Here is a 15,487-nt window from a genome sequence, read left to right on the forward strand (position 1 = left end):
TGTGTAGGTGTGTGTAGTGTGTGTGTGTGTGTGTGTGTGTGTGTGTGTGTGTGTGTGTGTGTGTGTAGGTGTGTGTGTGTGTGTGTGTGTGTGTGTGTGTGTGTGTGTGTGTGTGTGTGTGTGTGTGTGTGTGTGTGTGTGTGTGTGTGTGTGTGTGTGTGTGTGTGTGTGTGTGTGTGTGTGTAGTCAGTGTGTGTGTGTGTAGTCAGTGTGTGTGTGTGTGTGTGTGTGTGTGTGTGTGTGTGTGTGTGTGTGTGTGTGTGTGTGTGTGTGTGTGTGTGTGTGTGTGTGTGTGTGTGTGTGTGTGTGTGTGTAGTCAGTGTGTGTGTGTGTGTGTAGTCAGTGTGTGTGTGTGTGTAGTCAGTGTGTGTGTGTGTGTGTGTGTGTGTGTGTGTGTGTGTAGGACTGAGTGAGGACAGAGAGAAGGAGACTAATCTTATTGGACAAGTCCATGTAGTCCCTCCCCCGTTTCAGTGATTTTTTAAACTAAATAAACAGCACGTTGTCGTAGCAACCTGGTTACCTTGGAAACAAAAGCGATGTTCAGAATCAACCCAACACCATAATGCGGTCCGATCACCAAACACACCTGTATGTAGCCAGCAGGACGTCCATTAGAGGCTGCGCGACTGCTCTGCGGCCTTCTCGGACCAACCCCTCCAGAGGCCTCAGGACTCGCCTGATCACCGAGCCCCGCAGAGGAGCCTCCAGCTCGGGGAGAGTCAGGGCCAGCAGCCTCAGCCCCTGGAGCACCTGGTGACACGTCATAACAGTAGAAGACCATTATAAAAACACCTTCAGAAAAACATCATTATTATTATTAAAGGGTTCGCAGCGTGAAAACTACGTGGAAAATTATGATTAAATGACTGAACAAATCATTTTAAATGGAACTGTAACTAAGTAAACTTATACTCTGTTTTATTATATCTGATTAACACTATGAGTTCATAAGAAGGGATTGTGTGACACGGACAAGGAGTAATTAAAGTCAATGAACACCATTCCAACTAGGAAGATAGAAATGGGTTGTGGATTAAGTAAACAGATGAGGTAGTTAACCTGTGGTTGAACCGACCAAACTGAGCTCTGGGGTGTTTTAGATAAGGCAGTGAGTGCATTCCTATGTTTTCTGTTAATTAGAACGGTCAGCTAAGTGGTGATCGATAATGTTGGGGGGGGGTCAAAAGTTAATTCAGTTATGTTGTGTGACCTGTGAGTAAGTTAGAATGAACTTTTAACCTCACTTAATTCTAGGTCGGGATTCATTCTAGAAGCAATGAAATGACATGTTATTGTATATAAACTGTTGCTCGTGGTAAAGTGGCAGCGCGCTCCGGGAATAAATTCTGTTACCTATTATTGAAAAGACTGGTCTCCCGTCTATTTTATGCAAACAAGAATCTTATAAATTCTCAAAAAATAGATTAAGGGAATTCCATTAATTAATTAAATTACAGTAACAGAAACCTTTTGTTATTCTCATAACTCTATATATATATGGTCAAATAACTCAAGCGTAGATTGCTCACTTTTTTTCTAAGTTGTCTGTTAGAAACTAGAGGCCTTAGGTCTTCGCGAGCGGCGTAGCGGTCTAAGGCAATGATCCCGCAGTGCTAGAGGCGTCACTACAGATACGGATTCGATCCCGGGCTGTGTCGCAGCCGGCCGCGACAGGGAGTCTCACGAGGAGGCGCACAATCGGCCCAGCGTCGTCCAGGTTAGGGGAGGACTTGGCCGGCCAGGACGTCCTTGTCCCATCGCGCTCTAGCGACTCCTTGTGCCGGCCGGGACGTCCTTGTCCCATCGCGCTCTAGCGACTCCTTGTGCCGGCCAGGACGTCCTTGTCCCATCGCGCTCTAGCGACTCCTTGTCCCATCACGCTCTAGCGACTCCTTGTCCCATCGCGCTCTAGCGACTCCTTGTGCCGGGACCAGCTGTATATAACAACATGTCCACATTTATCTATATGCCAACAGTGAGCAACAACACCTAATTTATCATAACTATTAGATAACAAATACTAATTGCTAAATTGCCTCGTATATATTCAGCCAATAGCAGGACAGGAACATGGTTCAAATCACACACTAAACAGAGAACATCCCTGGTCATCTACTGCCTCTGATCTGGAGGACTCACTAAACAGAGAACATCCCTGGTCATCTACTGCCTCTGATCTGGAGGACTCACTAAACAGAGAACATCCCTGGTCATCTACTGCCTCTGATCTGGAGGACTCACTAAACAGAGAACATCCCTGGTCATCTACTGCCTCTGATCTGGAGGACTCACTAAACAGAGAACATCCCTGGTCGTCCCTACTGCCTCTGATCTGGAGGACTCACTAAACAGAGAACATCCCTGGTCGTCCCTACTGCCTCTGATCTGGAGGACTCACTAAACAGAGAACATCCCTGGTCGTCCCTACTGCCTCTGATATGGAGGACTCACTAAACAGAGAAACGCGGATAAACGTGGATGAACATGGTATTTCCTTCACTGATTGCACATAAAGGAAGATAGTTCCTACATGATACTTCCTTTGTTATCCAACTGATCTTGTGTCCTTTCTGTCATCCTGTGAACCCCGTTCATTGCTGCACGCAGCTATAATTATCTGTCTTCAACCACTTCTTAATATAATAATAATAATAATAATATAATAATAATATATGCCATTCTTCTCCTCCCCTCCCCCTCCTTTCCTTTCCCTCCCATCTCCTCTAGGGGCACCGCTGTAAAAAAAACAAACATTTTATATATATATATATATATATATTCTCAATCAACCAATCGTACCTGGGTGTGGCTGTCTGACTCCAGAGAGATCTCCAGGTGCTTCAAGATCTCCATGGTGATGGAACACCCGCTTCCTGGACTTGTCTCCATGGTTATGTCCAATTCTACCTCTTCCTTATTGGGTGGAACAGTGAGGCCATTCCCCTGGGTTGTGTGTGAGGTTGTAGCCGGCTGGTGGAAGGTTAGGAGGCGGGCCAGGAGGTGATTTGCGGCCGAGGCGACGAATAGGCTGGGGTCAGTCTGTAGCTGGAGGAGGGGTTTGGTCAGGCCTGAGGAGATACAATCAAATACATTCGCTTCGTAAACAACAGGTGTAGACTAACAGTGGAATGCTTTCTTACGGGCCCTTCCCAACAATGAGGAGAGAAAGACAATAGAGAAATAATAGATAAACACAACATGTAATAATAAATACACAACGACAACATGACTGTTTACACAGAGTACCAGTACTGAGTTGATGTGTGGGGGTACTAGGTAATAACATGGCTGTATACACAGAGTACCAGTAATGAGTTGATGTGTAGGGGTACTAGGTAATAACATGGCTGTATACACAGAGTACCAGTACTGAGTTGATGTGTAGGGGTACTAGATAATAACATGGCTGTATACACAGAGTACCAGTACTGAGTTGATGTGTAGGGGTACTAGGTAATAACATGGCTGTATACACAGCTGTACCTATGAGTGGTCTGAGACAGGCGTTTAGATTCTGTTTGTTCAAGTGTACCAGTACTGAGTTGATGGTTTTGGAAAACCGCTGAGATGTAACGTTGAGTACCAACAATGAAATTGATGTGTAAGGCCCGGTTTCCCAAAACATGGCTCGCCCTTCACAGAGCCCAGTCTCACCTTGACAAGAGGAACACCTATGTGGGAATGCTGTTCATTGACTACAGCTCAGCTGTAACACCATAGTGCCCTCAAAGCTCATCACTAAGCTAAGGACCCTGGGACTAAACACCTCCCTCTGCAACTGGATCCTGGACTTCCTGACAGAGTACCAGTTCACATGAGGGGGCTGTAGGGGCGGGTCGACTAGGTAATAACTGGCTGTTGATCAGGCCCGTACACATGTGAGGGGCTACTCTGAGTTCCCTGTTTCCACGATCAGCTCCTTTGTCTTGCTGATGTTGAGGGTACTAGGTTAACATTGCCTTGGCACCACACTGTACATCACTAAGGATCTATCATGGTCCACACACAGAGTACCAGTACTGAGTTGATGCTTCTTCCCCCTCGGGAGACTGGATTTGGCCTCAGATCCTCAAAGTTCTACAGCTAACTGAGAGCATGGCTGACTGGCTGCATCACCGCCTGGTATGTTATCTTGCTACGGCAACTGCTCATCATCCGAGTTGATGGCGCACAGAGTACAGAGGGTAGTGAGTACAGCCCAGTACATCACTGGGGCAGAGCTCCCAGCATCCAGGACTGTTATACCAGGCGGTGTAGAGGCCCTAAAAATGTAGACTGCCTCCGTTAGACTGTTCTCTCTGCTTCCGCACGGGGTATCGATGCATCAGTCTGGAACCAACAGGATAGCTAACTGACTACCTGACCAGAGATAGCTAACTGACTACCTGCCCAGTTTAGATAGCTAACTGACTACCTGACCAGTTTAGATAGCTAACTGACTACCTGACCAGTTTAGATAGCTAACTGACTACCTGACCAGTTTAGATAGCTAACTGACTACCTGACCAGTTTAGATAGCATGTAACTGACTACCTGACCAGTTTAGATAGCTAACTGACTACCTACCAGTTTAGATAGCTGTGACTACACCAGTTTAGATAGCTAACTGACTACCTGACCAGTTTAGATAGCTAACTGACTACCTGACCAGTTTAGATAGCTAACTGACTACCTGACCAGTTTAGATAGCTAACTGACTACCTGACCAGTTTAGATAGCTAACTGACTACCTGACCAGTTTAGATAGCCAGACTACCTGACCAGTTTAGATAGCTAACTGACTACCTGGCCAGTTTAGATAGCTAACTGACTACCTTTGTCTTGTTTAGATAGCTAACTGACTACCCGACCAGTTTAGATAGCTAACTGACTACCTGACCAGTTTAGATAGCTAACTGACTACCTGACCAGTTTAGATAGCTAACTGACTACCTGACCAGTTTAGATAGCTAACTGACTACCTGACCAGTTTAGATAGCTAACTGACTACCTGACCAGTTTAGATAGCTAACTGACTACCTGACCAGTTGATAGCCACTGAGACCAGTTTAGATAGCTAACTGACTACCTGACCAGTTTTAGATAGCTAACTGACTACATCCGACCAGTTTAGATAGCTAACTGACTACCTGACCAGTTTAGATAGCTAACTGACTACCTGACCAGTTTAGATAGCTAACAGAGACTACCTGACCAGTTTAGATAGCTAACTGACTACCTGACCAGTTTAGAAGCTAACTGACTACCTGACCAGTTTAGATAGCTAACTGACTACCTGACCAGTTTAGATAGCTAACTGACTACCTGACCAGTTTAGATAGCTAACTGACTACCTGACCAGTTTAGATAGCTAACTGACTAGTTTAGATAGCTAACTGACTAGTTTAGATAGCTAACTGACTACCCGACCAGTTTAGATAGCTAACTGACTACCTGACCAGTTTAGATAGCTAACTGACTACCTGACCAGTTTAGATAGCTAACTGACTACCTGACCAGTTTAGATAGCTAACTGACTACCTGACCAGTTTAGATAGCTAACTGACTACCTGACCAGTTTAGATAGCTAACTGACTACCTGACCAGTTTAGATAGCTAACTGACTACCTGACCAGTTTAGATAGCTAACTGACTACCTGACCAGTTTAGATAGCTAACTGACTACCTGACCAGTTTAGATAGCTAACTGACTACCTGACCAGTTTAGATAGCTAACTGACTACCTGACCAGTTTAGATAGCTAACTGACTACCTGACCAGTTTAGATAGCTAACTGACTACCTGACCAGTTTAGATAGCTAACTGACTACCTGACCAGTTTAGATAGCTAACTGACTACCTGACCAGTTTAGATAGCTAACTGACTACCTGACCAGTTTAGATAGCTAACTGACTACCTGACCAGTTTAGATAGCTAACTGACTACCTGACCAGTTTAGATAGCTAACTGACTACCCGACCAGTTTAGATAGCTAACTGACTACCCGACCAGTTTAGATAGCTAACTGACTACCTGACCAGTTTAGATAGCTAACTGACTACCTGACCAGTTTAGATAGCTAACTGACTACCTGACCAGTTTAGATAGCTGGCTAGACTACCTGACCAGTTTAGACAGCTAACTGACTAGTTTAGATAGCTGACTAGACTACCTGACCAGTTTAGATAGCTGACTAGACTACCTGACCAGTTTAGATAGCTGGCTAGACTACCTGACCAGTTTAGATAGCAGACTAGACTACCTGACCAGTTTAGAAAGCTGGCTAGACTACCTGACAAGTTTAGATAGCTGACTAGACTACCTGACCAGTTTAGATAGCAGACTAGACTACCTGACTAGTTTAGATAGCTGGCTAGACTACCTGACCAGTTTAGATAGCTGGCTAGACTACCTGACCAATTTAGACAGCTAGCTAGACTCCCTGACTAGTTTAGATTGTTGGCTAGACTAACTGACTAGTTTAGATAGCTGACTAGACTACCTGACTAGTTTAGATAGCTGACTAGACTACCTGACCAGTTTAGATAGCAGACTAGACTACCTGACTAGTTTAGATAGCTGGCTAGACTACCTGACCAGTTTAGATAGCTGGCTAGACTACCTGACCAATTTAGACAGCTAGCTAGACTCCCTGACTAGTTTAGATTGTTGGCTAGACTAACTGACTAGTTTAGATAGCTGACTAGACTACCTGACTAGTTTAGATAGCTGACTAGACTACCTGACCAGTTTAGATAGCTGGCTAGACTAACTGACAAGTTTAGATAGCTGACTAGACTACCTGACCAGTTTAGATAGCTGACTAGACTACCTGACCAGTTTAGATAGCAGACTAGACTACCTGACTAGTTTAGATAGCTGGCTAGACTACCTGACCAGTTTAGATAGCTGGCTAGACTACCTGACCAATTTAGACAGCTAGCTAGACTCCCTGACTAGTTTAGATTGTTGGCTAGACTAACTGACTAGTTTAGATAGCTGACTAGACTACCTGACTAGTTTAAATAGCTGACTAGACTACCTGACCAGTTTAGATAGCTGACTAGACTACCTGACCAGTTTAGATAGCTGGCTAGACTACCTGACCAGTTTAGATAGCAGACTAGACTACCTGACTAGTTTAGATAGCTGACTAGACTACCTGACCAGTTTAGATAGCTGACTAGACTACCTGACCAGTTTAGATAGCAGACTAGACTACCTGACTAGTTTAGATAGCTGGCTAGACTACCTGACCAGTTTAGATAGCTGGCTAGACTACCTGACCAATTTAGACAGCTAGCTAGACTCCCTGACTAGTTTAGATTGTTGGCTAGACTAACTGACTAGTTTAGATAGCTGACTAGACTACCTGACTAGTTTAGATAGCTGACTAGACTACCTGACCAGTTTAGATAGCAGACTAGACTACCTGACTAGTTTAGATAGCTGGCTAGACTAACTGACTAGTTTAGATAGCTGACTAGACTACCTGACCAGTTTAGATAGCAGACTAGACTACCTGACTAGTTTAGATAGCTGGCTAGACTACCTGACCAGTTTAGATAGCTGGCTAGACTACCTGACCAATTTAGACAGCTAGCTAGACTCCCTGACTAGTTTAGATTGTTGGCTAGACTAACTGACTAGTTTAGATAGCTGACTAGACTACCTGACTAGTTTAGATAGCTGTCTAGACTACCTGACTAGTTTAGATAGCTGGCTAGACTACCTGACCAGTTTAGATAGCTGGCTTGACTACCTGACCAATTTAGACAGCTAGCTAGACTCCCTGACTAGTTTAGATTGTTGGCTAGACTAACTGACTAGTTTAGATAGCTGACTAGACTACCTGACTAGTTTAGATAGCTGACTAGACTACCTGACCAGTTTAGATAGCTGACTAGACTACCTGACCAGTTTAGATAGCTGGCTAGACTACCTGACCAGTTTAGATAGCAGACTAGACTACCTGACTAGTTTAGATAGCTGTCTAGACTACCTGACAAGTTTAGATAGCTGACTAGACTACCTGACCAGTTTAGATAGCAGACTAGACTACCTGACTAGTTTAGATAGCTGGCTAGACTACCTGACCAGTTTAGATAGCTGGCTAGACTACCTGACCAATTTAGACAGCTAGCTAGACTCCCTGACTAGTTTAGATTGTTGGCTAGACTAACTGACTAGTTTAGATAGCTGACTAGACTACCTGACTAGTTTAGATAGCTGACTAGACTACCTGACCAGTTTAGATAGCTGGCTAGACTAACTGACAAGTTTAGATAGCTGACTAGACTACCTGACCAGTTTAGATAGCTGACTAGACTACCTGACCAGTTTAGATAGCAGACTAGACTACCTGACTAGTTTAGATAGCTGGCTAGACTACCTGACCAGTTTAGATAGCTGGCTAGACTACCTGACCAATTTAGACAGCTAGCTAGACTCCCTGACTAGTTTAGATTGTTGGCTAGACTAACTGACTAGTTTAGATAGCTGACTAGACTACCTGACTAGTTTAGATAGCTGTCTAGACTACCTGACCAGTTTAGATAGCTGGCTAGACTACCTGACCAGTTTAGATAGCTGACTAGACTAACTGACTAGTTTAGATAGTTGGCTAGACTAACTGACTAGTTTAGATAGTTGGCTAGACTAACTGACTAGTTTAGATAGCGGACTAGACTACCTGACTAGTTTAGATAGCGGACTAGACTACCTGACTAGTTTAGATAGCTGTCTAGACTACCTGACCAGTTTAGATTGCTAACTGACCAGTTTAGATAGCTGTCTAGACTACCTGACCAGTTTAGATAGCTAACTGACTAGTTTAGATAGCTGGCTAGACTACCTGACTAGTTTAGATAGCTGTCTAGACTACCTGACCAGTTTAGATAGCTAACTGACCAGTTTAGATAGCTGTCTAGACTACCTGACCAGTTTAGATAGCTACCTGACTAGTTTAGATAGCTGGCTAGACTACCTGACTAGTTTAGATAGCTGGCTAGACTACCTGACTAGTTTAGATAGCTGGCTAGACTACCTGACTAGTTTAGATAGCTGGCTAGACTACCTGACTAGTTTAGATAGCTGGCTAGACTACCTGACTAGTTTAGATAGCTGACTAGACTAACTCACCAATCTAAATAGTGTTGGCTGACATGTCTAATTGAGTGGCTGACACAACAAGCGAATAACTGCTGACGCAGAGTGTTGAAATCGCACCTTGTTTATTCTACTATTCTAATTGTCAACAGTATGTGTATTCTACTATTCTAATTGTCAACAGTATGCGTATTCTACTATTCTAATTCTCAACAGTATGTGTATTCTACTATTCTAATTCTCAACAGTATGCGTATTCTACTATTCTAATTCTCAACAGTATGGGTATTCTACTATTCTAATTCTCAACAGTATGCGTATTCTACTATTCTAATTCTCAACAGTATGCGTATTCTACTATTCTAATTCTCAACAGTATGCGTATTCTACTATTCTAATTCTCAACAGTATGCGTATTCTACTATTCTAATTCTCAACAGTATGTGTATTCTACTATTCTAATTCTCAACAGTATGCGTATTCTACTATTCTAATTCTCAACAGTATGCGTATTCTACTATTCTAATTCTCAACAGTATGCGTATTCTACTATTCTAATTCTCAACAGTATGCGTATTCTACTATTCTAATTCTCAACAGTATGCGTATTCTACTATTCTAATTCTCAACAGTATGCGTATTCTACTATTCTAATTCTCAACAGTATGCGTATTCTACTATTCTAATTCTCAACAGTATGCGTATTCTACTATTCTAATTCTCAACAGTATGTGTATTCTACTATTCTAATTCTCAACAGTATGCGTATTCTACTATTCTAATTCTCAACAGTATGCGTATTCTACTATTCTAATTCTCAACAGTATGCGTATTCTACTATTCTAATTCTCAACAGTATGCGTATTCTACTATTCTAATTCTCAATATGTATTCAACAGTATGTATTCTACTATTCTAATTCTCAACAGTATGCGTATTCTACTATTCTAATTCTCAACAGTATGCATATTCTACTATTCTAATTCTCAACAGTATGCGTATTCTACTATTCTAATTCTCAACCGTTAACATACATTGTGTATACGTATTCTACTATTCTAATTCTCAACAGTATGCGTATTCTACTATTCTAATTCTCAACAGTATGCGTATTCTACTATTCTAATTCCCAACAGTATGGTATTCTACTATTCTAATACTCAACAGTAAACGTATTCTACTATTCTAATTCTCAACAATGTTTCTACTATTCTAATTCTCAACAGTAAAGTTTCTACTATTCTAATTCTCAACAGTATGGTATTCTACTATTCTAATTCTAAACAGTATTGTTCTACTATTCTAATTCTCAACAGTATGCGTAACTATTCTAATTCTCAACAGTATGTGTATTCTACTATTCTAATTCTCAACAATAGATTCTACTATTCTAATTCTCAACAGTATGCGTATTCTACTATTCTAATTCTCAACAGTATGCATTCTACTATTCTAATTCTCAACAGTATGACATTCTACTATTCTAATTCTCAACAGTATGTGTATTCTACTATTCTAATTCTCAACAGTATCATATTCTACTATTCTAATTCTAAACAGTATGCGTATTCTACTATTCTAATTCTCAACAGTATGCGTATTCTACTATTCTAATTCTCAACAGTATGTGTATTCTACTATTCTAATTCTCAACAATATGTGTATTCTACTATTCTAATTCTCAACAGTATGCGTATTCTACTATTCTAATTCTCAACAGTATGCGTATTCTACTATTCTAATTCTCAACAGTATGCGTATTCTACTATTCTAATTCTCAACAGTATGCGTATTCTACTATTCTAATTCTCAACAGTATGCGTATTCTACTATTCTAATTCTCAACAGTATGCGTATTCTACTATTCTAATTCTCAACAGTATGTGTATTCTACTATTCTAATTCTCAACAATATGTGTATTCTACTATTCTAATTCTCAACAGTATGCGTATTCTACTATTCTAATTCTCAACAGTATGCGTGAAGAATTCTCAACAGTATGCGTATTCTACTATTCTAATTCTCAACAGTATGCGTATTCTACTATTCTAATTCAACAGTATGCATATTCTACTATTCTAATTCTCAACAGTATGCGTATTCTACTATTCTAATTCTCAACAGTATGCGTATTCTACTATTCTAATTGTCAACAGTATGCGTACTCTACTATTCTAATTGTCAACAGTATGTTGAGACCCCGACTGAGGTCACTCTGATATGTCGAGACCTACCGTTAACATAGACAGGTTGGTTGTTTAGCAACAAAACCGACGGATACCCAACTTTGGGGAAACAGACAGGGTTGGCTTAGATTATTGATAACATGTAAACGATATTTAATCTCCAATGTTAATTGAAAACATAAAGTTGCACAATGAGAACTTGGTTAGCTAGCTAGCAATGTATTGTTTTGCGATATTAGCAAAACACAAAAAAATAACCCACACCTCAGAACAAGATCAAACGAACTGAAACGAGCCACGTCAGATTCCCCACATGACAGTTCCTCGTCAGATTCCCCACGTGACAGTTCCTCGTCAGATTCCCCACGTGACAGTTCCTCGACAGTTCCTCGTCAGATTCCCCACATGACAGTTCCTCGTCAGATTCCCCACATGACAGTTCCTCGTCAGATTCCCCACGTGACAGTTCCTCGTCAGATTCCCCACGTGACAGTTCCTCGTCAGATTCCCCACGTGACAGTTCCTCGTCAGATTCCCCACGTGACAGTTCCTCGTCAGATTCCCCACGTGACAGTTCCTCGTCATCGGTGCTATTCGACCAACCAGAACAACACACGGCATTCTGACTCTTTGAAGAGCTCTTTGTTTGTCGAGACGTTGTCAGCTCAACCCGTGGACAGAAACCCAAACTTTACGAAAGACTGCTACCGTATCCAACTACCAGTATACTACCGTGTTGATAGAAACCCATAGAAAGGCTTCTCTAGATAGTATACTACTGTAGTACTACTGTTGATAGAAACCCAAAGAAAGGCTGCTCTAGATATTATACTACTATAGTACTACTGTTGATAGAAACCCATAGAAAGGCTGCTCTAGATAGTATACTACTATAGTACTACTGTTGATAGAAAACCATAGAAAGGCTTCTCTAGATAGTATACTACTATAGTACTACTGTTGCTGTCATGACAGCCGGGAACTCGGGAACAAAACGCATTCAAATCACGATGTCGGTGATCTTCAGGTTGGAAAGTCGAAGCTCTAGAAAGATGCCCCGAGTTACCGACTTCGGATTTGAATGACCAGTTCCCAGTTCGCTTTAACGGACTTGAAGTCGGAAGTCTGAGGTTTCTGAGTTGCCAGCTGCGGCATACCTACCAGCCTGATCCAGGAAGTGGAAGGCCTGTGTGTGGCGCATCATGTTACTCAGGCCATGGATCCAGCCAATCCGCACGCTCGGATCCTCCCATTGGCCAGCCACCCGCCATCGCTCGCTGTCGTAGGCCACGCCCAGGATGGATCGATCCTGAGATGGGATGAAGAGATAGCGAATGTCTAGGAGGTGAAGAAAGTCCGACGCCCAATCACAAACGGACTCCAAAACCCTAAGCACTTGTGGAGAGCGGAGAGGATTTGATTGGTGTAAGCAATATGGTGAAACTTCCACCTGGGACTATCCTATTACCATAATGACTATCCTATTACCATATTGACTACCCTATTACCATATTGACTATCCTATTACCATAATGACTATCCTATTACCATAATGACTATCCTATTACCATAATGACTATCCTATTACCATAATGACTATCCTATTACCATAATGACTATCCTATTACCATAATGACTATCCTATTACCGTATTGACTATCCTATTACCATAATGACTACCCTATTACCATAATGACTACCCTATTACCATAATGACTACCCTATTACCATAATGACTATCCTATTACCGTATTGACTATCCTATTACCATATTGACTATCCTATTACCATATTGACTATCCTATTACCATATTGACTATCCTATTACCATATTGACTATCCTATTACCATATTGACTACCCATGACTCTATCCTATTACCATATTGACTATCCTATTACCATATTGACTATCCTATTACCATAATGACTATCCTATTACCATATTGACTACCCTATTACCATATTGACTATCCTATTACCATAATGACTATCCTATTACCATAATGACTATCCTATTACCGTATTGACCATCCTATTACCGTATTGACTATCCTATTACCATATTGACTACCCTATTCCCATATTGACTATCCTATTACCACATTGACTATCCTATTACCATAATGACTATCCTATTACCATAATGACTATCCTATTACCATAATGACTATCATATTACCATATTGACTATCCTATTACCGTATTGACTATCCTATTACCATATTGACTACCCTATTACCATATTGACTATCCTATTACCATATTGACTACCCATGGCTCTATCCTATTACCATATTGACTATCCTATTACTATATTGACTACCCTATTACCATAGACTACACCTGACTCTATCCAATTACTATATTGACTACCCATGGCTCTACCCTATTACTATATTGACTACCCTATTACCATAGACTACACCTGACTCTATCCAATTACTATATTGACTACCCATGGCTCTACCCTATTACCATATTCACTATCCTATTACCATATTGACTATCCTATTACCACATTGACTACCCATGGCTCTATCCTATTACCATATTGACTATCCTATTACCACATTGACTATCCTATTACCATATTGACTACCCATGGCTCTATCCTATTACCATATTGACTATCCTATTACTATATTGACTACCCTATTACCATATGACTACACCTGACTCTATCCTATTACTATATTGACTACCCATGGCTCTACCCTATTACTATATTGACTATCCTATTACCATAGACTACACCTGACTCTATCCAATTACCATATTGACTACCCATCTACCCTATTACCATATTCACTATCCTATTACCATATTGACTATCCTATTACCATATTGACTACCCATGGATCTATCCTATTACCATATTGACTATCCTATTACCACATTGACTATCCTATTACCACATTGACTATCCTATTACCATATTGACTATCCTATTACCATATTGACAACACCTGACTCTATCCTATTACCATATTACCATATTGACTACCCTATTACCATATTGACTATACTATTACCATATTGACTATCCTATTACCATATTGACTATCCTATTACCATATTGACAACACCTGACTCTATCCTATTACCATATAGACTACACCTGAGACTATCCTATTACCATAATGACTACACCTGAGACTATCCTATTACCATATTGACTACCCTATTACCATATTGACTACCCTATTACCATAGACTACACCTGAGACTATCCTATTACCATAATGACTACACCTGACTCTATCCTATTACCATAATGACTACACCTGAGACTATCCTATTACCATAATGACTACACCTGAGACTATCCTATTACCATAATGACTACACCCGACTCTATCCTATTACCATATTGACTACACCTGACTCTATCCTATTACCATATTGACTACACCTGAGACTATCCTATTACCATATTGACTATCCTATTACCATAATGACTACACCTGAGACTATCCTATTACCATATTGACTATCCTATTACCATAATGACTATCCTATTACCATAATGACTACACCTGAGACTATCCTATTACCATAATGACTACACCTGAGACTATCCTATTACCATATTGACTACCCTATTACCATATTGACTACACCTGAGACTATCCTATTACCATATTGACTACACCTGAGACTATCCTATTACCATATTGACTACACCTGACTCTATCCTATTACCATAATGACTACACCTGACTCTATCCTATTACCATAATGACTACACCTGTTGGGCCTGAATATGAGATTAATGTGTTTCTGTCTTCTTTATCATCCATATATATGTACATATTCTTATTCCATCCCTTTAGATTTGTGTGTATTTGGTAGTTGTTGTGCATTTGTTAGATATTACTGCACGGTCAGAACTAGAAGCACAAGCATTTCACTACAATCACATTAACATCTGCTAACCATGTGTATGTGACCAATAACATCTGCTAACCATGTGTATGTGACCAATAACATCTGCTAACCATGAGTATGTGACCAATAATATCTGCTAACCATGTGACCAATAACATCTGCTAACCATGTGTATGTGACCAATAATATCTGCTAACCATGTGACCAATAACATCTGCTAACCATGTGTAGGTGACCAATAACATCTGCTAACCATGTGTATGTGACCAATAACATCTGCTAACCATGTGTATGTGACCAATAACATCTGATAACCATGT

General features: G+C 40.9%; 1 protein-coding gene across 1 annotated transcript in view; it reads right to left on the minus strand.

Moving 5' to 3' along the window:
- The window catches only part of LOC124024493, a 29,026-nt gene that overhangs the window by 8,872 nt on the left and 4,667 nt on the right, over nucleotides 1-15,487 (minus strand). The window contains exons 4-6 of the mRNA XM_046338407.1: nucleotides 12,440-12,616; nucleotides 2,803-3,071; nucleotides 590-753 (exon numbers count right to left, since the gene is read on the minus strand). Of these exons, the coding sequence (XP_046194363.1) occupies nucleotides 590-753; nucleotides 2,803-3,071; nucleotides 12,440-12,616 (610 nt within the window). The remainder of the gene's footprint in view (nucleotides 1-589; nucleotides 754-2,802; nucleotides 3,072-12,439; nucleotides 12,617-15,487) is intronic.

Source organism: Oncorhynchus gorbuscha, unplaced genomic scaffold (assembly GCF_021184085.1).
Source record: "Oncorhynchus gorbuscha isolate QuinsamMale2020 ecotype Even-year unplaced genomic scaffold, OgorEven_v1.0 Un_scaffold_1880, whole genome shotgun sequence".
In the NCBI taxonomy this organism is placed as follows: domain Eukaryota; kingdom Metazoa; phylum Chordata; class Actinopteri; order Salmoniformes; family Salmonidae; genus Oncorhynchus; species Oncorhynchus gorbuscha.